Source organism: Rana temporaria, chromosome 10 (assembly GCF_905171775.1).
Source record: "Rana temporaria chromosome 10, aRanTem1.1, whole genome shotgun sequence".
Taxonomy (NCBI): Eukaryota; Metazoa; Chordata; class Amphibia; order Anura; family Ranidae; genus Rana; species Rana temporaria.
The window spans coordinates 140,280,553-140,305,829 of record NC_053498.1 but is presented as its reverse complement, the minus strand read 5'-3'; the positions used below and the strand labels follow the sequence as shown (position 1 = coordinate 140,305,829).

Below are 25,277 nucleotides of genomic sequence, written 5' to 3'. Positions count from 1 at the left end.
AGATCTTCAGATCATGGATATAATCATAGCCAGCAGAGCGGGCATCCCGGCCTCTATCAGAGATAAACTGCCCATGAATAAGACATAGTGGAGCAGTCTGTGTCTTTATTACTGACGCAGAGAAATCCGACAACACCAACATACGGGAAGTGCAACCTCAACACTCTGCTCCACCCAGGACCGCTGATAGGGCAGTACAACCAGCCCCCCTGTACCGAACCCGGACCCCATTGGCTCAGCAGGGGGGCCCGGGGCAGCTTCATTCTTGCCGGGGGTGTAGGACACACAGGGATCCCGATGTGCAGGCAGGCTCACAATATTATGAAAGGTACAGAGCCACATCCATGCTTTATACAGAGAAGCATACAACAGCTTCTGTATTGTGTGAACTTTACACTCGTTTACTGACATGCTTCTGTGCTGCTGGAGGACTCTGCTCCACCCACAGCTTTACACTCGTTTACTGACATGCTTCTGTGCTGCTGGAGGACTCTGCTCCACCCAAAACGTTACACTCATTTACTGACACACTTCTGTGCTGCTGGAGGACTCTGCTCCACCCACAATTCTGCACTTATTTACTGACATGCTTCTGTTCTGCTGGAGGACTCTGCTCCACCCAAAATGTTTCACTCATTTACTGACATGCTTCTGTTCTGCCGGCGGACTCTGCTCCACCCACAACTTTACACTCATTTACTGACATGCTTCTGTTCTGCTGGAGGACTCTGCTCCACCCAAAATGTTTCACTCATTTACTGACATGCTTCTGTTCTGCCGGCGGACTCTGCTCCACCCACAACTTTACACTCATTTACTGACATGCTTCTGTTCTGCCGGAGGACTCTGCTTCACCCAAAATGTTTCACTCATTTACTGACATGCTTCTGTTGGAGGACTCTGCTCCGCCCACAATTTTGCACTCGTTTACTGACATGTTTCTTTTCTGCTGGAGGACTCTGCTCCACCCACAATTTTGCACTTGTTTACTAACATGCTGCTTTTCTGCTGGAGGACTCTGCTCCACCCACAATTTTGCACTTGTTTACTAACATGCTGCTTTTCTGCTGGAGGACTCTGCTCCACCCACAATTTTGCACTCGTTTATTGACATGCTTCTGTTCTGCTGGAGGACTCTGCTCCACCCACAATTTTGCACTCGTTTATTGACATGCTTCTGTTCTGCTGGAGGACTCTGCTCCACCCACAATTTTTCACTGATTTACTGACATGCTTCTGTTCTGCTGGAGGACGCTGCTCCACCCACAACTTTACATTCATCTACAGGCATGCTTCTGTGCTGCCGGAGGACTCTGCTTCACTTACAACTTTACACTCATTTACTGACATGTTCTGTGCTGCTGGGGGGGGGGCTCCCCTTTACTCACAAGTTCACAATTCTCCCCCATTAAACTTCACACTAATTTTATCAAATTCTCTGAGCTGTTGGAAGGCTCTGCTCCACCAACAACCTCATCCCCTGACATATTCTGTGCTGGCCAAGGAAATGAACCAACCGCACACCCTGTGGCATCCAGTGTAAAACTTTATTGTTCTGGACAAAAAGGACATGAAGCCCTGCCTAGGACCTCCTCCTCTCACCCATTTCACCCAAAAATTGGGCTGAACCATAAAGACCACATGTGAAGGTCTCTTCTCCACCAACAAGGTGACACTCATCTCCTAAAATGATCCCTGTGATGCTGGAGGACTGATCCATAGACAGCCTCAAACTCCTGCAAGCTCCAAGCAGATAGGGGTCCTGGCCTGCATAGGTCAATGACTTCTCCTTACACTATCTATCTACATCTACATCTTTGTATATTTAAAATGAGAGATGTAGAACTATTGGAGCTTGCTGTACAACACAAAATGCCTTCAGAGATCTTGATGAAGTCTTCCAAGCTTGATATTGATTTTAAAGGGAATCAATTCCCATAAATAATGTATGTTTACAATGCTGACATTGCACTCTCCACTGCTGAACAGAGAGACCCTGTCTTATAACAAGGAGTCTGGAATCAACAAGCTCTCTGCTATCTGTCTTTTGCAATGTGCCACTGTGACAGCTCTTGGGAGACCCTGGAGCCTTCAGAACCCCACAGGAGCCCTCAGAACCCCACAGGAGCCTTCAGAACCCCACAGGAGCCTTCAGAACCCCACATGAGCCCTCAGAACCCCACATGAGCCCTCAGAACCCCACAGGAGCCTTCAGAACCCCACAGGAGCCCTCAGAATCCCACAGGAGCCCTCAGAACCCCACAGGATTTCTCAGAACCCCACAGGAGCCCTCAGAACCCCACAGGAGCCTTCAGAACCCCACAGGAGCCCTCAGAATCCCACAGGAGCCCTCGGAACCCCACAGGAGCCCTCAGCTCTCATTCAGAATTATGAAGGTACAAGTGGATGGGGATATTGTTCATAAAAAATGGATTTAGCTGCCATGTTACTAATGTGTTGGCCAACATAATGGAATTTAAAGGGGTTGTAAAGCTTTGTGTTTTTTCACCTTAATGCATTAGGGTGAAATAACACCTTGCACTGTCCGAGCCCCCATTTTACTTACCTAAACCCCGAATCTCCATGGGGCGCGATCCCGTGTCGTTCTCTCCATGGCTGATCGGCTCTTCATTGGATAGATTGATAGCAGCGCAGCCATTGGCTCCCGCTGGTGTCAATCACATCCAATGACACAGCGCGCCGGGGGTGGGGGGGGGGGTTGGCCTGAGTGATACAGTGAGCGGCTATAGCTGCCGGTTGTATCACGGGAGTGCGCCCGCAAGAACTTACCGCCATGCAAGCTCACTCGCATGAAGCTGGAATGTTCTTGCATGTAGGTTCAAGGACCAGCCGCTGGGGGACCACAGAAGACGTGGATCGGGGCCACTCTGTGCAAAACCAGCTGCACAGTGGAGGCAAGTATGACATGTTTGTTATTTTAAAAAAAATCTGAACCTTTAGTGTCCCTTTAAAAAAAGAACTGTAACTGAAAAGTGGGTCACTAAAATGAGCTGATAAAGTTACTTAAAGTGGATCTTGAGTTATTTTTTTCATCTATTAAATCCTCTTCCCTTGTTGTTTTAACTTTGGATAGTTAAACATATTTTTTTTCTGCCAGTAAATATCTTATACAGCCCACTTCCTGTTTCTTGTCTGGTAAAAAGCCTAGGCTTATGACATCATGCATAGCTTTCTCTCTCTTACTCTCGCGAGAGTTTGCCAGGAAGGGGGGGGGGGTGAATCATAAGAGGGCAAATGAGAGTTGCAGGGCTGCAGAGCTGGAAGTGTGCCTCTGTGTAAATCCAGGCAGTGAACAGGCAGCTGCCCACAGTTAAAATGGATGCAGCCAGACTCAGTGGAGGGAAATTTCTGCAGCTTATTTGGCAAGTACAGAATCACATATAAAATAATATGCAAAGTGGTTTGAGGGAAGCTTCAGAATGGCAGAATGTTTTTATTACAAATTATGTGAACAGACTGCAGTTCCTCTTTGCACTCCAAGCAAGGTGCGCTCAGTTTGTAAGGTCCCCTTCCTATGTTAATCTGATGCCAAATAAACATTAAAAAAACACCTGAAGGGGAATAAATATTGTTAATCAAAATACTTACCTCTTCCCCTTAAAGGGGAGTTCTGCCTAAAAAAAAAAAAAAAAAAAAAAATTAAATTAAAAGTCAGCAGCTACAAATACTGCAGCTGCTGACTTTTAATAATCAAACACTCACCTGTCCCAGACTCCAGCGATGTGGGGGAATGAAGCCCCGCTCTTCTCCCCCTCCTCTCCGTGGCGCCGGAATTGTCACTGTGGGCACCCGGCTGTGGCCTCACAGCCGGGCACGCACTGCGCATGCACAAGCTGTGCTGCGCACCGCGATTAGCGGAGCAATAATCTGGGACCTGTGACGTGTCCCAGATGATTTCGGACAGGGAGGGGGGGAGAGGTGACTTTCTTCTGGTCGCCGAGGCGACTTAGGGAGGAAGTGGGAGCTGGAACACTCTTTAACCCCTGCTTCGGTACTGCAGGGGGCGACGTATGCTTACTTGATGCAATATCCCAATGTAGCCCAGACCCTGCAAGATGACACTACAGTGCAGTGCTAGTAGCACCTTCTCGTCAGATTTAAGCTACTTGGCATTTCTGAAGATATCTCCAGCGAGTTCCTACAGAGGTAAGGGTACAGGCTTGGAGTAGTGAGATCTCCCCACAAACACCCTTCAAGAGGTTTGGTAAAGGCAGCTCTCTTGCAGCATCACATTCTCCTGGATTGGACTTCCTTTGGAATACAGAATCTACATTACCAGTATACATCATAAACCCGACTCATTTCTTTTAATAAAATTCATAATGTGCACTTCTGACATCCAGTGCTGCAAGCTAGACAAGGACAACTTAAAAACATACAGACAGGAAGGACTCACCTCTACCGAGAAGGACACCTCATCGTCATTATTGTCATTGATTTTCTCAAAAAGGTCCTCGCATAGCTGGGGGAGGAAGAGCACACGAGGAGTCAGTACAGGCTGTAGTCAGATAAGCTCACAGTGCTGACAGCAGATAATGACTATGCAGACGATTACTCACAAAAGATGTAAAGGCTGTCACTGAATTGCGGGAAATATCCCATGAAATCAAATTAAATCACTTATAAAGACCATATACATTCTTGCGCCACCCATACACGGAGTGAATTTTCTTTTCTGCAACCACAGGTTGCAGGAAAGAAATTTGCTTCATTCTTCCATCAACACCAGCTCTGATGTGGGAATTTCTCCTGCTGGGCCATTGTCTTCTCCCGGCAGGGGGGTTAGAGGTGGGCAGGGGAAGCGATTTTTGCTAGCAGCTATAGCAGCCACTAGCGACAATCGCAAGCGAATCTGGCCAGCTGAACTGGCTGAGTAGGCAGATGTAAACAGATGTGCGTTTGTTTGCATCCTTTATTCAGCCTTACCCTATAAAAGATATAGCCTATTTATTTCTCACAAGTAATTTATATTAAAGTAGAAGTCAACCCTAACACTAAAATCTCTGAAACTACGGGCATTCACGATTTAAGACTAACCTACCTAAACCTGCAAAAAAGAAATCGCTATACCTTCCTTTTATGAAGCCTTTTTCAGGTCCGGTCCCATGCTGAGCTGTCAGCGGTGGCTTTGCTGTGGAGGTGGGTGCAGAGGACACAGCTGACAACGGAAGCTCCCATAGTAACTCTATGGGTGACGCCACTTTCCATTCATTTTGCAGCCGTTGTTGGCTGTGTCCTCTGCAGAGCTTCCACTACTGGAGACTGGACTAGATTGGCTTCAGAAAAGGTATGTATAGCGATTTCTTCTTTAATCGGTCTAGATAGGTTAGTCTAAGATCGTGGATTTAGAGGTTTTAGTCTTAGGGTGGACTTACACTTTAAAGCAGTATTAAAGGGGCTGTAAACCCTCCTATGCATTAAGGTGAAAAATCTTCTGTCAGTGGCCCCCCAGCCCCCCCCGTTTTACTCACCTGAGCCCTGGAATGTCCCACGTCGAGGACGCAAAGTCTTACTAATCATTAGATGTGGTGGCTGCATTTGTTTTCTAAGCAAATTTCACCTGGTGATCTGGCCAGTAACACACCCCCTGAGTTAGAGTGCCTCCACTCTAAACTCTTCCAGGTATATCAAACGTCTGCTCCCCCCACTGCATGCTGTGGCTCCCCCAGCCTGCTTGTGTATATCTTAATTATGCATGTACAAGTGGAAGGAACCAAAGCATGCAGCGGGAGGAGCAGGTATTCAATAGGGTTTTTTTAGGGGGGGATGGACAGAGAAAGTACCGTATTTATCGGCGTATAACGCGCACTTTTTTCCCCTGAAGGTCGGGGAAAAAGCAGGGGTGCGCGTTATACGTTGATAGCGCACCTCGGAATCGGAGGGGAACGAGTGCCGCCTGAATTCACAGAGCCGTCATCTTCCCTTTACTCGGCTTTGACGTCACACACGGCATGTGACAGCAGACACTGAGTGATGACGGCTGTACGAGATGGCGGGCGGCTGCGTGAAGAGATGGTGTGTCTGCAGAGGTACACACAGGCTGCAGAGGGACACGAGGCGGGACTGTATGTGACTGAGATGACGGCTGTACGAGATGGCAGGCGGCTGCATGAGGAGATGAGGTGAGGCTGCAGAGGGACACACAGGCTTCAGAGGGACACGAGGTGGGACTGTATGTGACTGAGATGACGGCTGTACGAGATGGCAGGCGGCTGCGTGAAGAGATGGTGTGTCTGCAGAGGTACACACAGGCTGCAGAGGGACACGAGGCGGGACTGTATGTGACTGAGATGACGGCTGTACGAGATGGCGGGCGGCTGCATGAGGAGATAAGGTGAGGCTGCAGAGGGACACACAGGCGTCAGAGGGACACACAGGCTGCAGAGGGACACACAGGCTGCAGAGGGACACACAGGCTGCAGAGGGACACACAGGCTGCAGAGGGACACACAGGCTGCAGAGGGACACACAGGCTGCAGAGGGACACACAGGCGTCAGAGAGACACACAGGCGTCAAGAGAGACACACAGGTGTCAGAGGGACACACAGGCGTCAGAGGGACACACAGGCTGCAGAGAGACACACAGGCTGCAGAGGGACACACAGGCTGCAGAGAGACACACAGGCGTCAGAGAGACACACAGGCGTCAAGAGAGACACACAGGTGTCAGAGGGACACACAGGCGTCAGAGGGACACACAGGCGTCAGAGGGACACACAGGCGTCAGAGAGACACACAGGCGTCAGAGAGACACACAGGCGTCAGAGGGACACACAGGCGTCAGAGGGACACACAGGCATCAGAGAGACACACAGGCTGCAGAGGGACACACAGGCTGCAGAGGGACACTGACCATTATTTTGCTTCTAAGTGGTTTATTTATTACTTTTTAAATCCTGAAATTTCTCCCTTAATTGGGGGTGCGAGTTATACGCCGGCGCGCGTTACACGCCGATAAATACGGTAAGTGTTAAAACCCCTTGCAAATTTATTTGCTGTCTGTCTCCTAGATAAAGGAGCTTCCCCTCACTTCCACGGAGTGTCACTGGGACAGGAAGTGAGGACAATGAGGACACAAACAGCAATACAATGACCAGCAAATGTTTTAACCTTCCTCACTCTATGCAACAGAGTAGAAATAAAGGTTTTGACTTGAGTTGGGTTTTTTTTTTACCATATACAAACAACAAAATCCATACCTGGGGAATGATGCCAGCTTGAGTCTCTTCCTGCTTGCCCATCATAGTATAGGATTTGCCAGCACCAGTCTGTCCATAAGCAAATATACAAACATTGTAGCCCTCAAAGGCATGTTCCAGCATTTCCTTTCCAATGTCATTGTAGACGCGGTTTTGGGATGCAAAGGAAGGATCTTCCGGCTGTGGGAGACACAAATCTTAGACACTTATCTTCTACTGGCACAAGAATCAATAAAATTAAATATGATTGTGCAACAAAAAACAAGAAGAATGTTAGCCCATGGCAAACACATCATAGTCATCAGCGCTTCACTATACTGGACAACACAAAATCTTAAACTTACTGAAAAAAAAACAATTTTTGGGGGGAATTTTTTGCAAAAAATGTGTTCACACTTAGCGAACACGTGTGGCTGAAATTTTTTTTTTTACTTTTATTCGTTTTATCTTCCCAAAGAAAAATCCCCCACTCTTCGGCAGCACCTATATTTGTGAGCGACTATGTCCAAGGATGAAGCACATGAAGGGCAAAATCAGAACAAAAATATCAGATGAGCACCTTGAAAATTCATTGAGAATTTCTACTCCATCCAACCAGATATTAATGTGGCCATTTATCAAAAACGATGTCAAATATCGCACTAGTTTTAGGTTGCCCTAATTTACAATAAAAAATTATCTATATCGGTAACTTGTGATCTGCCCTACTTTTTCTGCTCATCAGCTATCCTTATTGTTAGTGTATTTTATGTGTGGCCCAAGATAATTTCTCTTCTTCCAAAGTGGCCAAGGGAGGTCAAAAAGATTGGTCACCCCTTGTAAAGAGCAACCTTTCTCAATCAGAGTTCCATGAGCAATTTTTGCCTTTCAGATAAATAACCCCTGATGACAAAGATCATGGTAGCTATATGAAATGGGACATTCTTCCCACCGACTACTAATGTATGGGACATTCTTCCCACCGACTACCAATGTAAGGGACATTCTTCCCACTGATCACCAATGTAAGGATCATTCTTCCCACTGATCACCAATGTAAGGAGCATTCTTCTCACTGATCACCAATGTAAGGAGCATTCTTCTCACTGATCACCAATGTAAGGAGCATTCTTCTCACTGATCACCAATGTAAGGGACATTCTTCTCACTGATCACCAATGTAAGGAACATTCTTCCCACTGATCACCAATGTAAGGAGCATTCTTCCCACTGATCACCAATGTAAGGGACATTCTTCTCACTGATCACCAATGTAAGGAACATTCTTCTCACTGATCACCAATGTAAGGGACATTCTTCTCACTGATCACCAATGTAAGGAGCATTCTTCTCACTGATCACCAATGTAAGGAGCATTCTTCCCACTGATCACCAATGTAAGGGACATTCTTCTCACTGATCACCAATGTAAGGAACATTCTTCCCACTGATCACCAATGTAAGGGACATTCTTCCCATTGATCACCAATGTAAGGGACATTCCTCCCACTGATCACCAATGTAAGGAACATTCTTCTCACTGATCACCAATGTAAGGAACATTCTTCCCACTGATCACCAATGTAAGGAACATTCTTCTCACTGATCACCAATGTAAGGAACATTCTTCCCACTGATCACCAATGTAAGGGACATTCTTCTCACTGATCACCAATGTAAGGAACATTCTTCCCACTGATCACCAATGTAAGGGACATTCTTCTCACTGATCACCAATGTAAGGAACATTCTTCCCACTGATCACCAATGTAAGGAACATTCTTCTCACTGATCACCAATGTAAGGGACATTCTTCCCACTGATCACCAATGTAAGGAACATTCTTCCCACTGATCACCAATGTAAGGGACATTCTTCTCACTGATCACCAATGTAAGGGACATTCTTCCCACTGATCACCAATGTAAGGGACATTCTTCTCACTGATCACCAATGTAAGGGACATTCTTCCCACTGATCACCAATGTAAGGGACATTCTTCCCACTGATCACCAATGTAAGGATCATTTTTCTCACTGATCACCAATGTAAGGAACATTCTTCTCACTGATCACCAATGTAAGGAACATTCTTCCCACTGATCACCAATGTAAGGAACATTCTTCCCACCGACTACCAATGTAAGGGACATTCTTCCCACTGATCACCAATGTAAGGAGCATTCTTCTCACTGATCACCAATGTAAGGAGCATTCTTCTCACTGATCACCAATGTAAGGAGCATTCTTCCCACTGATCACCAATGTAAGGGACATTCTTCTCACTGATCACCAATGTAAGGAACATTCTTCCCACTGATCACCAATGTAAGGGACATTCTTCCCATTGATCACCAATGTAAGGGACATTCCTCCCACTGATCACCAATGTAAGGAACATTCTTCTCACTGATCACCAATGTAAGGAACATTCTTCCCACTGATCACCAATGTAAGGAACATTCTTCTCACTGATCACCAATGTAAGGAACATTCTTCCCACTGATCACCAATGTAAGGGACATTCTTCTCACTGATCACCAATGTAAGGAACATTCTTCCCACTGATCACCAATGTAAGGGACATTCTTCCCACTGATCACCAATGTAAGGAACATTCTTCTCACTGATCACCAATGTAAGGGACATTCTTCCCACTGATCACCAATGTAAGGAACATTCTTCCCACTGATCACCAATGTAAGGAACATTCTTCCCACTGATCACCAATGTAAGGACATTCTTCCCACTGATCACCAATGTAAGGAACATTCTTCCCACTGATCACCAATGTAAGGAACATTCTTCTCACTGATCACCAATGTAAGGAACATTCTTCCCACTGATCACCAATGTAAGGGACATTCTTCTCACTGATCACCAATGTAAGGAACATTCTTCCCACTGATCACCAATGTAAGGGACATTCTTCCCACTGATCACCAATGTAAGGAACATTCTTCTCACTGATCACCAATGTAAGGGACATTCTTCCCACTGATCACCAATGTAAGGAACATTCTTCCCACTGATCACCAATGTAAGGAGCATTCTTCTCACTGATCACCAATGTAAGGAACATTCTTCCCACTGATCACCAATGTAAGGGACATTCTTCCCACTGATCACCAATGTAAGGAACATTCTTCCCACTGATCACCAATGTAAGGAACATTCTTCCCACTGATCACCAATGTAAGGAGCATTCTTCCCACCGACTACCAATGTAAGGAGCATTCTTCCCACCGACTACCAATGTAAGGGACATTCTTCCCACTGATCACCAATGTAAGGAACATTCTTCCCACTGATCACCAATGTAAGGGACATTCTTCCCATTGATCACCAATGTAAGGAACATTCTTTCCACCGACTACCAATGTAAGGAACATTCTTCCCACTGATCACCAATGTAAGGAACATTCTTCTCACTGATCACCAATGTAAGGAACATTCTTCTCACTGATCACCAATGTAAGGAACATTCTTCTCACTGATCACCAATGTAAGGAACATTCTTCTCACTGATCACCAATGTAAGGAACATTCTTCCCACTGATCACCAATGTAAGGAACATTCTTCCCACTGATCACCAATGTAAGGAACATTCTTCCCACTGATCACCAATGTAAGGGGCATTCTTCTCACTGATCACCAATGTAAGGAACATTCTTCTCACTGATCACCAATGTAAGGGACAGTCTTCCCACTGATCACCAATGTAAGGAACATTCTTCCCACTGATCACCAATGTAAGGAACATTCTTCCCACTGATCACCAATGTAAGGAACATTCTTCCCACTGATCACCAATGTAAGGGGCATTCTTCTCACTGATCACCAATGTAAGGAACATTCTTCTCACTGATCACCAATGTAAGGAACATTCTTCCCACTGATCACCAATGTAAGGAACATTCTTCTCACTGATCACCAATGTAAGGAGCATTCTTCCCACTGATCACCAATGTAAGGAACATTCTTCCCACTGATCACCAATGTAAGGAACATTCTTCCCACTGATCACCAATGTAAGGAACATTCTTCCCACTGATCACCAATGTAAGGAGCATTCTTCCCACTGATCACTAATGTAAGGAACATTCTTCCCACTGATCACCAATGTAAGGAACATTCTTCTCACTGATCACCAATGTAAGGAGCATTCTTCCCACTGATCACCAATGTAAGGAACATTCTTCCCACTGATCACCAATGTAAGGAACATTCTTCCCAATTTTGTTTATTAAAAGTCTTGCAAACAAAAAGCATAAAATCACTATAAGATATACATAAATATACACATATTTACATAAATGAAAATAAATATAGCAAATCTGCTCTCAAACAAAAGACTTTACAGCAAAGCAAAAATCATGTAATCACCAGGAAAGTAAATCTTAATACAAACTCACACCACTACACCAGACAAACCTATAAGGTCAAGAAACAAACCCGCACCCATTATGCATGCAGCCCTTCTAAGAAACGTCCAACACCATGCATCCACCTATTTCTACCTCAATTACCCGCCGGCGCGTTACCATATCGGTTTCAAAAAGTACCGCAACTCCGCTGCAGGGCTCAGCCGCAAGAGACCAAAAGGAGGGACCGCCTCTCCACTCCCTTTTTGCCAGGTGGACATCGGCCAAAGTATGGAGCCAGGTCTCTTGCAAAAATAAAATCTCAGCATCAAACTCACTGAGCAAAAATAAGGCCATATCACGAGCTCTTGCAGATTTAATGCTGGCGACATTAATGGTCGCCACCTTTATCGGAGGGGGAACTGCCATCAGGATGATTGGGGTAGTCGTTTCTTGACCTTCACCACACTCTCATCACCAGAAACCGCTCTCTTCAAACAACGTGACTCATCCATAGATGAAAAAGAAGAAGACAAAGACATCTTTTCACCTGACAACACATTAAAGGTGTTACCAAGGGGAACCCCTCCTGGATCCGACTCTGAGGAAGAGACGACCGGTTTTCTTGTCTTTCTCTTCATTTTTTTCCTCCTCCTAATCTTCTCCCACCCCTCCTCATCCGAATCCCCATCAATGGAATGTGAAACATGGGGTACGGACACCCTTCCATCAGCCCCACCCTCATCCAGCACCCCCACATTCCCCTGACCACGCTTGCGCTGCCGAGGGGCAGGGACTGGAGGCTGAGTGGGAAGATCCGCTAAACCTGCCCCCCCAGCAGCCTCCGCCAGTCTGGAGGATCTACGAATAGATGGACTAGGGACAGATTTAGGGACCACATCTCTAGGGGGAACAGAAACAGATGTCACAGACACAGAAGGGACAGACTCAGGGACCACATCACTAAGGGGAACAGAAACAGATGTCACAGACACAGGAGGGACAGACTCAGGGACCACATCACTAGGGGGAACAGAAACAGATGTCACAGACACAGGAGGGACAACAAGAGTTTCAGTGGCCTCATCCTCCTTATCCAGCCTCTGCAGCTCAGCCTCCAACCCTGGCAGGTTATGTAATGCCTCCGGGCATTGACTGTACGGGTGACCAAGTTTTTGGCACAAATTGCACCGAATGTCAGTACAGTCTTTAGCCAAATGGCCAAGCTCCTGGCACAAAGAACATTTCTTGCGGGTGCAGGTGGAGGCAAAATGGCCCTTGTCACCACATTTATTGCACACCTTAGGCTGACCCTGGTAAAAAATGGTCAGCCTGTCCCTCCCCAGAAAGGCTGAACAGGGCAGATGTTGAACAACATCTCCCTGCACCCCCAATTTTAGTGACACTGTCCAGGCCCCTGTCCATATCCCATGCTGATCAAGGACCTTCCGCAGTGGAGCGAGGACTTCACCATAGCGGCGTAACCATACTACCAAATCAGCCTCTGGGATGGATTCGTTACGCACAAGGATCGTCACTGATTTTATTAGAGGCTGCCTGGAAACCACCTTTGGCATCCAACCATTCCACTGCGGAAGGTCCCTGCGCCCCCTAAAACGTTCCCAAAATAAATCCAGACCCTCAGGCTTTACAAAGGACAAATCAAATTCCCAACTTCCAACGGGACAAATCAAAGCAAAAATGTCTGCGACTTTGAACCCCATTTCCAGGATCAACTCTGCCACCCTCCCCCTTACTGGTGGGGTCCCCTCCCCCTCCCACTTCAACTGGACCACATTTCTCCGCTTATACCCACCAACCATCCCCCCACTAAACCCCCCCAAATTGTGACCACCAACATTTGCACCATTCCCCCCACCCTCCCTGGTGCGATTCCCCAAAACCGACGCGTAACTCCCAGCAGATAAACCATTGGTTTGTTTTGAACCATCTGACATATTTGCAGCGGATATCGATTGCACAGATTTGGTCTGAACAATCGGTGAGTCTTTCCTCTGCTGAGCAGGGGGAGGAATGTCATTTTGATTTTTCCCAGCAGTATTAACCCCTTCACCACCCACCACATCCATTGTTTTATCATTACTGTCATTCTTAGAACTTGCTGGTATATTCACAGTTCCTGCAGTCTTCCTAGCAGTGTCAGTTCCCACTGCTGTGCTTGTAGAAGCTTCAGCTGGTCGGTTCTCTTCTGTCAGGACAGGGTTGTCATCAGGGGATAGTGCAGGCTGGTCTGACACTGCAACAGGTGAAACCTCCATTGCTTCTTCCACTGCACATGGTACAATATGCTGATCCCCTCCCCCACCACAGGGAGGCTCAGGTGAGGCAATCTCATTGCTGGTAACAGGCATACCTTGTACAGAGGAACTACAGGTCCCAGCAGAAACTCCAGGCAGCGCTTTGCACAAGGCCTTCACTTTCTGCTCCTTAGTCAGGACACCGTCCACCACAGCAGGTTGGGCAGACATGTTGGAAGGCAGTGAGGTGTGCTGACATTTCTCCACATGTACTGGCTTGGATTCAGGGACTGCTGTAAAAGCAGGCTTGTTTGCTCTCAGGGGTGACTCCATCTCCTGGATACATTTCAGGGTGCCATGCCCACTCTCAACCCCCTGGCTGGTTGCCGTCGGCGATTCCAAGCCCTGACATGGAGGGAGAGGTGCAGAGGCAGATGGACCCGGATCATCCATTATCTGTTGCTGGTCCCTGGAAACTGCTGTCTGGCTGGCAAATCTCCTCTCATTAGCAAACTTTTCTCCACTTTTATCTTTCAGCTTTTCCAATAATAAAGATTGTTCCTTTACCTTTTCCTCCAATTCCTGCAACTCAGGCTTCATGGCCAAACGATTTTTACTCCAGGCCTGGAAGTACTTGATTTTGAAAGATTTGTGTTCAGCCTTCAAAATTTTAAGTTTTTCTTCAGCTCTTCCAATCGCCATAAAACGATCAATGCTCTTCTGACTGAAGACATTCGCATCCACAGCAGGGCCTGGATCTACAGACAGATCCTCCACCTCCTCCTCACTAGGCCCCGTATCATCAGGGGGATCCGTCCCGGGGCCTCCCCCAGGATCATGCATTATTCCTGGGCCAAGCTAGCAGGCAAGGCCCAGGCTTGAAAAAGGTTGGATCTCTCAGAGAGCTCCTTGGGTGTGTCCTCCTCCTTCTTCCCACTGACCACCAATGTAAGGAACATTCTTCCCACTGATCACCAATGTAAGGAGCATTCTTCCCACTGATCACCAATGTAAGGAACATTCTTCCCACTGATCACCAATGTAAGGAGCATTCTTCCCACTGATCACCAATGTAAGGGACATTCTTCTCACTGATCACCAATGTAAGGAGCATTCTTCCCACTGATCACCAATGTAAGGGACATTCTTCTCACTGATCACCAATGTAAGGGACATTCTTCCCACTGATCACCAATGTAAGGGACATTCTTCTCACTGATCACCAATGTAAGGGACATTCTTCCCACTGATCACCAATGTAAGGAGCATTCTTTCCAATAACCCCCAATGTATGGAGCTTTTTTGGCTACCATGCACAGCTGCACCAGATTGTGAGTGCTCCAGTTTCAGTTAATTTAAACGTCGAGTCTGAGGCGCCCATCATATCACTCAGGTCACTACATACTGTCTAATGTGAACAAGCTGCAGGCAATGTACAGAACACTTACCGAAGTGTGAGACCAGTATGAATAATCAAAGCTGAAACTTTTTGCTGGTTCTTTAGGATTCTTTGGGTTAATAATACCTAGAAGAGAACAGAAGGAGGAAATTAATCACCTTTGAAGGTAAGGAGGTCAGGACTAGCATCTTCAATGTAGATATTATACATCTTACAATTATGGTATGTAATAATTGGCACCATTATAGAGTAATACTAATTTTGTTGAAAAAACCTTCCCCTCTGGGTGGCACATTGCAAGGCTTTTAACAAACTTCATTGGAGATTCCTCCCTTTTGTTATTCCAAAGTAAAATAGCCGTTTGTCCGAGTCCATGTACAAAATGAAGATGACTAGGAGTGACTTTACAATTATCAATCAGCCGCTGCACCTGCAGGGCTCTAATGAGTAAACGGACTAGGTCTGCATCTCTTTAGACGCGATTTCCCAATTATATACGCTATATTACTTTTATTTTTTGGGGAAAGTGGAGTTACCCTTTAAAACTCTGCCCCCACCCATTTCCATTAGCCCGGAGAAATATTACTTTCCCTGGAGATGTGATCTGAGTGACTTCACCTGCGCAGCCACCGAGAGAATACCAGATACAACTTCAATAAAAGTTTTCATTTTAAGAAACTGAAAAAATACACTTTGGTAAATAAAATACAGAAGTGCCTGGCGACCAATCACTTATGACCTTTCCGTGATCTGGGTGTCATGAGTTGCTACGCATCACCACCCTGTGCACATTGTTATGTGACCAGGAACCAGCAACTTTCAGCAGGCAGAAGAAAAGAAGGAGACATAAAAGTAAAGCGGTTACTTGGAATGAGCAAAGCATTGGGCAGGTTTTACCCTTTGCTGGCATACTTTCACCCTTCCTTGGTAGAGCCCTCCTCTCTTTCTGTCCTCTGTCTATGCCAGCTGGTACCCCTTTATAATTTGATTCACATACACAGATAACTTTATGACCACCCACCTAATATTGAGTAGGTCCGCCTTTTGCCACTCAAACAGCCCTGACTGGTCGAGGCTATCAGTGTCCACCCGTGCTGTTCATCGGCAGCCTATCAGTAAAGCCCTTCAGCACAGCCCTTTAGCACAGCCCTTCAGTAACCATCAGCACAGCCCATCAGTACAGATTATCAGTACCTATCAGCGTCCACCCGTGCGGCCTTTCAGCGTCCACCCGTGCGGCCTTTCAGCGTCCACCCGTGCGGCCTATCCGCGTCCACCCGTGCGGCCTATCCGCGTCCACCCGTGCGGCCTATCCGCGTCCACCCGTGCGGCCTATCCGCGTCCACCCGTGCGGCCTATCCGCGTCCACCCGTGCGGCCTATCAGCGTCCACCCGTGCGGCCTATCAGCGTCCACCCGTGCGGCCTATCAGCGTCCACCCGTGCGGCCTATCAGCGTCCACCCGTGCGGCCTATCAGCGTCCACCCGTGCGGCCTATCAGCGTCCACCCGTGCAGCCTCAGCGCACATCAGTGAAGGAGAAAAATTACTAACACAAACTAAGGAAAAATTGATTTGGGTACATCGTTGCATGGCCGCGCAATTGTTAAAGTGTGACAGTGCTGAAAGGTGAAAATTGCCCACCCGTGCGGCCTACCAGTGTCCAGCCGTGCGGCCTACCAGTGTCCAGCCGTGCGGCCTACCAGTGTCCAGCCGTGCGGCCTACCAGTGTCCAGCCGTGCGGCCTACCAGTGTCCAGCTGTGCGGCCTACCAGTGTCCAGCCGTGCGGCCTACCAGTGTCCAGCCGTGCGGCCTACCAGTGTCCACCCTTGCAGCCCATCAGTGTCCACCCGTGCAGCCTCAGCGCACATCAGTGAAGGAGAAAAATTACTAACACAAACTAAGGAAAAATTGATTTGGGTACATCGTTGCATGGCCGCGCAATTGTTAAAGTGTGACAGTGCTGAAAGGTGAAAATTGCCCACCCGTGCGGCCTACCAGTGTCCACCCGTGCGGCCTACCAGTGTCCACCCGTGCGGCCTACCAGTGTCCACCCGTGCGGCCTACCAGTGTCCACCCGTGCGGCCTACCAGTGTCCACCCGTGCGGCCTACCAGTGTCCACCCGTGCGGCCTACCAGTGTCCACCCGTGCGGCTTACCAGTGTCCACCCGTGCGGCCTACCAGTGTCCACCCTTGCGGCCTACCAGTGTCCACCCTTGCGGCCTACCAGTGTCCACCCTTGCGGCCTACCAGTGTCCACCCGTGCGGCCTACCAGTGTCCACCCGTGCGGCCTACCAGTGTCCACCCGTGCAGCCTACCAGTGTCCACCCGTGCAGCCTACCAGTGTCCACCCGTGCAGCCTACCAGTGTCCACCCCAGTGAAGGAGAAAAATTACTAACACAAACTAAGGAAAAATTGATTTGGGTACAGCGTTGCATGGCCACGCAATTGTTAAAGTGTGACAGTGCTGAAAGGTAAAAATTGCCCTGGGCAGGAAAGGGGTGAAAGTGCCCAGTAGGCAAGTGGTTAAACATCTCAACTTCAGGGATAACGTGTTCACTTTCTGTCTAATATATCCCTCCAACTATTAGATGCCATTGTAGGAATATAATCAATGATACTCACTTAACCTGTCAGTGGTCATAAAGTTATAGCTGATGGGTGTATAGTGCAATATATTGGCACAAATACAATTATTACTGCAATGCAGAAGATGTACTGCAGGAAGTCATGAATGAGATCCTTCTACAGATCCTCATACCACACACTGCCCTGCACCCATCTCTGCTACCGACATGAAAGTCGGCACAGGTGAGAGCGGGCGCAGTACAAAGGTCGCACTGCCACCTGGTACCCCCCTGAGCTTCCTAGCAGATGTCGAGTCCTTGTGATTCCCGGGAACTCTCAGCTCCACCAGAAATAGCCGTACTTGCCAAACTGCAGCACTATTTCAGACTCCGCTGCCCTTTTAGGCGTCCAACGTGTGACAGAACAGAAGCGAGGACGTCAAAGCAGTCAGAAAAAAAAAAAAAAAGGAGCTGAGGCCTGCGCTTTCCATTGCAGGTTCTCCAGAGTTATCTGTAAATTGTATTAATAGCATCTGTACATGTTACTTCCACCCTCAGATGAGAGCCACTTACCCGCTCAGCCCAATATTCCACCACTCCGTATGGATCCTGAGGTTTAACCATTCGCCTCCCAAGCCCATTCTGACATTTCTCACGTAAAAATCTTTTTTTTTTTTTTTGCAACTTAGAACTCCCAAACATATAGGCCCGGATTCACGTAGCACTTACGCCGACGTATCTCGAGATACGCCGCATAAGTGTAAATATGCGCCTTCGTATCTATGCGCCGTGCCCATAGAACTAGATACGTCTGAAAATAGGCTTCCTCCGACCGACGTAACTTTCCTTCGCCGGCGTATCTTGGGCGCATATTTACGCTGGCCACAAGGGGTGCTCCCATTGATTTACGCGTCGAATATGCAAATGGCTGAGATATGCCGATTCACGAACGTACTTGCACCCTTCGCAGTAATATACTCCGTTTACGTAAGGCGTAAGTCCGGCGTAAAGTTATTCCACATATAGGGAGGCGCAACCCATGCAAAAGGTATGGACCACGGAACAGCCGTCGTATTTTACGTCGTTTACGTAGTACTACGTGAATAGGGCTGGGCGTAGGTTACGTTCAGTGATTCAACGTATCTTAGGCGTTCTTTCCGACGCGATTCTGAGCATGCGCACTGAGAAGCGTCCACGGGACGGCGCATGTGCCGTTCGTTCGGGCCCATCATTTGCATGGGGTCACGGTTCATTTAAAGGTATCCACCCACTTTGAATTAGGCCGGCGTACGCCTAGTAATTTACGTTACGCCGGCGCAACGTTGGGAGCAAGTGCTTTGTGAATACTGTGCTTGCCTCTCTGTGTTACATCGACGTAGCGCATATGAGATGCGCTACGCCGGCATAAAGATGCGCTCAGGTATGTGTATCCGGGCCTATATATATATTTTTTTTAGGCAGAGGCCCTAGAGAATAAAACAATGGGTGTTGCATATTTTTATGTCACCCAATATTCACGCAGCTGTTTTTCAAACACAATTTTTACATTCCTTGTAATAGGAATAAAAGTGAGACAATTTTTTTTAAAAGAACAGTGTAAAAAATGTAAATAAAAAGGTAAAATAAATAAGGGAACAAAATATTTTAAACGCGCCCCGTCCCGCTGAGTTCACGTGCAGAAGCGAACGCATACGTGAGCAGCGCCCGCATATGAAAACGGTGTTCAAACCATACATGTGAGGTATCGCCGCGATCGGTAGAGAGAGAGCAATCATTGTAGCCCTAGACCTCCTCTCTAAAGCCTAGTTCACACGATCAGTCCATCCGATGAGAACGGTCTGAAGGACCATTGTCATCGGTTAACCGATGAAGCTGACTGATGGTCCGTCGCGCCTACACACCATCAGTTAAAAAAACGATCGTGTCAGAACGCGGTGATGTAAAACACAACAACGTGCTGAAAAAAACGAAGTTCAATGCTTCCAAGCATGCGTCGACTTGATTCTGAGCATGCGTGGATTTTTAACCGATGGTTGTGCCTACTAACGATCGGTTTTGACCTATCGGTTAGGAATCCATCGGTTAAATTTAAAGCAAGTTGGGTTTTTTTTACCTATGGTTAAATAACCTATGGGGCCCACACACGATCGGTTTTGACCGATGAAAATGGTCCATCAGACCGTTGTCCTCTGGTTAACCTATCGTGTGTACGAGGCCCAACTCAAAACATGCAACCTGTAAAAAAAATTAAACGTTGTCTATCAAGATTTTTAAGGGTAAAAGTTTGTCGCCATTCCACGAGCGGGCGCAATTTTGAAGCGTGACATGTTGGGTATTAATTTACTCGGCGCAACATTATCTTTCACAATATAAAAAACAATTGGGCTAACTTTACTGTTGCCTTATTTTTTTATTAAAAAAAGTGCGCTTGTAAGACCGCTGCGCAAATACGGTGTGACATAAAGTATTCCAATGACCGCCATTTTATTCTCTAGTGTGTTAGAAAAAAATATATAGGGCCAGATTCTCGTAGATCAGCGTATCTACGAGCGGGGCGTAGCGTATGCCATTAACACTACGCCGCCGCAACTTACTGGAGCAAGTGCCGTATCCTCCAAGCACTTGCTCCGTAATTTGCGGCGGCGTAGTCTAAATGGCCCGGCGTATCCCCGCGTAAATTAAAGGGGGCGGCCTGTATTTAAATTAAGCGCGCCCCCGTGCCGAACGAACTGCGCATGCGCCGGCCTTAAATGTAGGCCACTGCGCATGCTCCATAGTACGCCGCAAATACATTGGTTGCGACGTGAAAGTAATTAACGCACAGCCCTATTCGCGACGAGTTACGTAAACGACGGAAAAACCTGACGCTGTCCCGACGGCCATACTTAACATGGCATACGGCGGACCGACGTAAGGTTACCCCTCATATAGCAGGGGTAACCTTACGCTTACGGAAACTACGGCGAATCGGCGTATTCGGCTCATTTGCATATGCAACGCTGAAATCGACGTAAAAGCCACCTAGCGGCCAGCGTAGTATTGCATTTAGGTCCCGACGGTGTAAGTGACTTACACCAGTCGGATCCTAGCCTAATTCTGGCGTATCTTGTTTTGAGAATACAAAACAATGATACGCCGGCGGGATTTTCGAATTACGCCGGTGTATCTGTAGATACACCGGCGTAATTCTTTTGAGAATCTGGCCCATAATGTTTGGGGGTTCTAAGTATTTTTTAAGTACAAGTTTTTAACTTGTAAACAACAAATCTCAGAAAGAGGCTCGGTCCTTAAGTGGTTAATAAATAAAGTCAGTAATAATGAGCCTGGGTGACCTGTTGCTGATCTGGCCTGGCACAGCAGGAAAGCCTGACACAGATGCATATCCTGGGATGAAGGGTATAAATAGCAGCAGTATGGAGACGCTCGGTTACCAGGCAGCAGGCCCCCCCCTCCCCCTCCCCGGGGGACGGTGCTGCCGGTGGTGGTGGTAGCAGCTGCACATCTAGGGATAGAAAGGATTAGGGATAATGGTGACTCACTTTGAACATTCTGTTTCCCTGAGAGAGAGGAGAGTACGATTCCTGGTGCCCTCCGTCTGACTCAGGGCACCCCGGGCACTGTCTGCCCACATCCATGGGCTGATATGCTAACCAAACCAATCGTCATTTATACCATACAACACTACAAAGGACACCGGTGTTAGACATAAGCTGGATAAACACCATTCACTCCTCTGCAGGTGTCAGCTACTTATATACAATACAGAGCCAATTATAAGGATCTGCAGTGTGTGTTAAACAGTATTTATAATTATTAAACCCGTCCAATCAGCTGGAGAGACTGGAGGGGGAGGGGGGGGTACAGTGGTGGATAAAAGCATCATAAGCCCCTTGTCCCCCGCTCAATCATTCAATGGCCCACTGACACGGTTATAGAATCCTAGTAAAAGGTGAATTTTGAATTTATTATTGCATTTGTCAGATTTACCTTTTTATTGAACACCTTCCATCTGTGTTAGAAACCTTCAGAAATTTGGACTAGATCTCCTGTGTGCTTTATGTGGTAACCCAATCTCACATGTAACAAACCGATTGCACAATCTCCTTTAGGGTACACTTGAATTAAGGCTAGGTTCACATACATTCATAGGCGTGCACATGGGGTGTGTCAGGTGTATACTCGAGTATAAGCCGACCCAAATATAAGCCGAGGCACCTAATTTTACCACAAAAAAATTAGGAAATCTTATTGACTCGAGTATAAGCCTAGGGTGGGAAATGCAGCAGCTACTGTAAGTGAAAAAGAGGGTCAACAATGCCCATTTGCAGCCTCACTGTGCCCATCTGCAGCCTCACTGTGCCCACCTGTCTCATCAGTTCCCATCTGCAGCCTCACTGTGCCCACCTGTCTCATCAGTTCCCATCTGCAGCCTCACTGTGCCCACCTGTCTCATCAGTTCCCATCTGCAGCCTCACTGTGCCCACCTGTCTCATCAGTTCCCATCTGCAGCCTCACTGTGCCCACCTGTCTCGTCAGTTCCCATCTGCAGCCTCATCTATCTTGTTGCAGGTGTTCTGTCAAAAGTTCCAACTTCTCCCGCTGTTTTAACTGTAGTCGGCAGCTGTTGCTGGGGTGTACTGTGCATGCGCGAACGTGTCCTTCATTTAACGCACAATAATCCCCCATCACACACCAAGAAAGACGTTCTTGTGGACGTGCTCGTGCATGCGCAGTACACCTGGCAACGGCCGCCGACTACAGTTAACAGAGACTCGAGTATTGGCTTTTTCAGCATAAAATGTCCTAAAAAAAGTCGGCTTATACTTGAGTATATACAGTACTTTTTTTTACTCACTGAACTGTAACTCAATTTATAATATTTGTATCATGTGTTTTTTTTTCTGGATATTTGGTTGATATTCTGTCTCTATCATTTAAGATATGATAAAAATTATAGACCCTTGATTTCTTTGTAAGTGGGCAAACTTACTAAGGGCTAGATTCAGAAAGAATTTACGTTGGCGTATCTGTTGATACGCCGCGTAAAATTCAAAGCTGCGCCGGCGTATCTTCTTTCTGTATTCAGAAAGCAAGATACGCCGAAATTAGGCTAAGATCCAACTGGCGTAAGTCTCTTACGCCGTCGTATCTTAGTTGCATATTTACGCTGGCCGCTAGGTGGCGCTTCCGTCGATTTCCGCGAGGAATATGCCAATTAGGTAGATACACCGATTCAGAAACGTACGTCCGCCCGGCGCATTTTACGTTTACGTTAGGCTTTTTCCGGCGTAAAGTTACCCCTGCTATATGAGGCGTATCCTATGTTAAGTATGAACGTCGGGGCCAGCGTCGAATTTTCCGTCGATTACGTCGTTTGCGTAAGTCGTTCGCGAATAGGGCTGTACGTAAGTAACGTTCACGTCTAAAGCATTGACGATATGCGGCGTAATTTCGAGCATGCGCACTGGGATTCTTTCACGGACGGCGCATGCTCCGTTCGTAAAAAAACGTCAAATACGTGGGGTCATAAGTAATTTAAATAAAACACGCCCACATCATCCACATTACGCTGGATCACATACGCTACGCCGCCGTAACTTAGGGCGCAAGTTCTTTATGAATACGGAACTTGCGCCCTAAGTTACGGCGGCGTAACGTATCTGAAAATTACGCCGGGCTATCTGAATCTAGTCCTGAATCTGCAGGGGATCAAATACTTTTTTCTCCCACTGTACATGAAATTATGAAGTTCATAAAGACAATCTAAAGAGACATCTCGGTGTCAGGAATCTAGGACCTCTCTGTGGCCTTTCAGTCTTGGAGATCTTCCGTAAATGTTCATTGGTGCCCCAATATATCCCGGCCACTAAACAGGCCATACAGAAGAGTAGACAGATGTTTACTAGCGGCTTGATTTCAGCTTCTTTGCTCTTTCATTGGCTTGGCTTCATCAAAGGCACTGGATACCAGCAGAGCGATGTTTAAAATATGCGTGGCGTGGCGCAGCGCCACTGTAAAGACAGGTCGGTGAAAAGGATGCTGCCTCTCACGTTGTCCGCTCCGGCGGTTTCCTTATTTGTCGGGGCTGTAATTAAATTCTCTGTTTGCAAACAAAAGGAAAGAAAGTTTCTTGAATCTGCCACCTCAGCTGTAATTAAACGCTCAGCTACTGAGAGGAGGGCTGAACGGAAAACCGCCAGATCCGCAAGGATTATATTATACCCGGGCCTGCTTCCTGCAGGCAGCCGCTTAACCTCTTAAGCACAGGCTGCACACTGAGCATAGGAGGAGAATGGCTTCCACTGGCGGCTTGTGGTTTTCCTAATCTAGTCCAGACAACCATGTCTGACCCTGAAATATTGTGACTCTAACATCCCCCTACCCTGTAAAAAAAAAAAACTGAAAACTGAAAACAATATTATATTTACCCTTTCCATGCTCCAGTACAAATACTACAGCTGCTGAATTTTAAAATATGGACACTTACCTGTCCAGGGCACCCGCAGCCGATCTGTCTCTCGGCTCTTGGGTGGGGGCGCCGCCATCTTCGGTAAAGGAATCAGGAAGTTAAGCCTTTTGGCTTCACTTCCTGCTTCCCTACTGCGCAATGCGCGAGTCACGCTGCACGATCCCACTGGTCCCTGCTGTCTTCAGGGACCTGTGTGTCTCCCAGAAAACAGCGAGAAGGCGGAGGAAGGGCTGGACGTGGATTAGACTGCCGTGGATACTGCAACGATTTATGTCCGGAAGTGGGAGCAAATACCTGGATTACACAGGTATCTGCTCCCCCCTCCCCCTGAAAGGTGCCAAATGTGACACCGGAGGGGTAGGAGGATTCCTAGCCTGCCCCTTTACTACCCTAGCCCACCCCTCTACTACCCTAGCCCACCCCTCTACTAACCCTAGCCCACCCCTCTACTAACCCTAGCCCGCCCACCCCTCTATTACCCTAGCCCGCCCATATACTACCCTAGCCTGCCCCTCTACTACCCTAGCCTGCCCCTCTACTACCCTAGCCCGCCCCTCTACTACCCTAGCCCGCCCCTCTACTACCCTAGCCCGCCCCTCTACTACCCTAGCCCACCCATATACTACCCTAGCCTGCCCCTCTACTACCCTAGCCCGCCCATATACTACCCTCGCCCGCCCATATACTACCCTCGCCCGCCCATATACTACCCTAGCCTGCCTCTCTACTACCCTAGCCTGCCCCTCTACTACCCTAGCCCACCCCTCTACTACCCTAGCCCACCCATATACTACCCTAGCCTGCCCCTCTACTACCCTAGCCCGCCCATATACTACCCTCGCCTGCCCATATACTACCCTCGCCCGCCCATATACTACCCTAGCCTGCCCCTCTACTACCCTAGCCTGGCCCTCTACTACCCTAGCCCGCCCCTCTACTACCCTAGCCCACCCATATACTACCCTAGCCTGCCCCTCTACTACCCTAGCCCGCCCATATACTACCCTCGCCCGCCCAT

At 47.6% G+C, this 25,277-nt stretch overlaps 1 protein-coding gene across 12 annotated transcripts in view; it reads right to left on the bottom strand.

The window, feature by feature from the left end:
- KIF1B (kinesin family member 1B) overlaps positions 1-25,277 on the bottom strand; it is a 267,120-nt gene that overhangs the window by 156,642 nt on the left and 85,201 nt on the right. For all 12 annotated transcript variants that reach the window (XM_040326413.1, XM_040326416.1, XM_040326419.1 and 9 more), the window contains exons 3-5: positions 15,271-15,347; positions 7,222-7,401; positions 4,418-4,483 (exon numbers count right to left, since the gene is read on the bottom strand). In XM_040326413.1, coding sequence (XP_040182347.1) covers positions 4,418-4,483; positions 7,222-7,401; positions 15,271-15,347 — 323 coding nt within the window. The remainder of the gene's footprint in view (positions 1-4,417; positions 4,484-7,221; positions 7,402-15,270; positions 15,348-25,277) is intronic.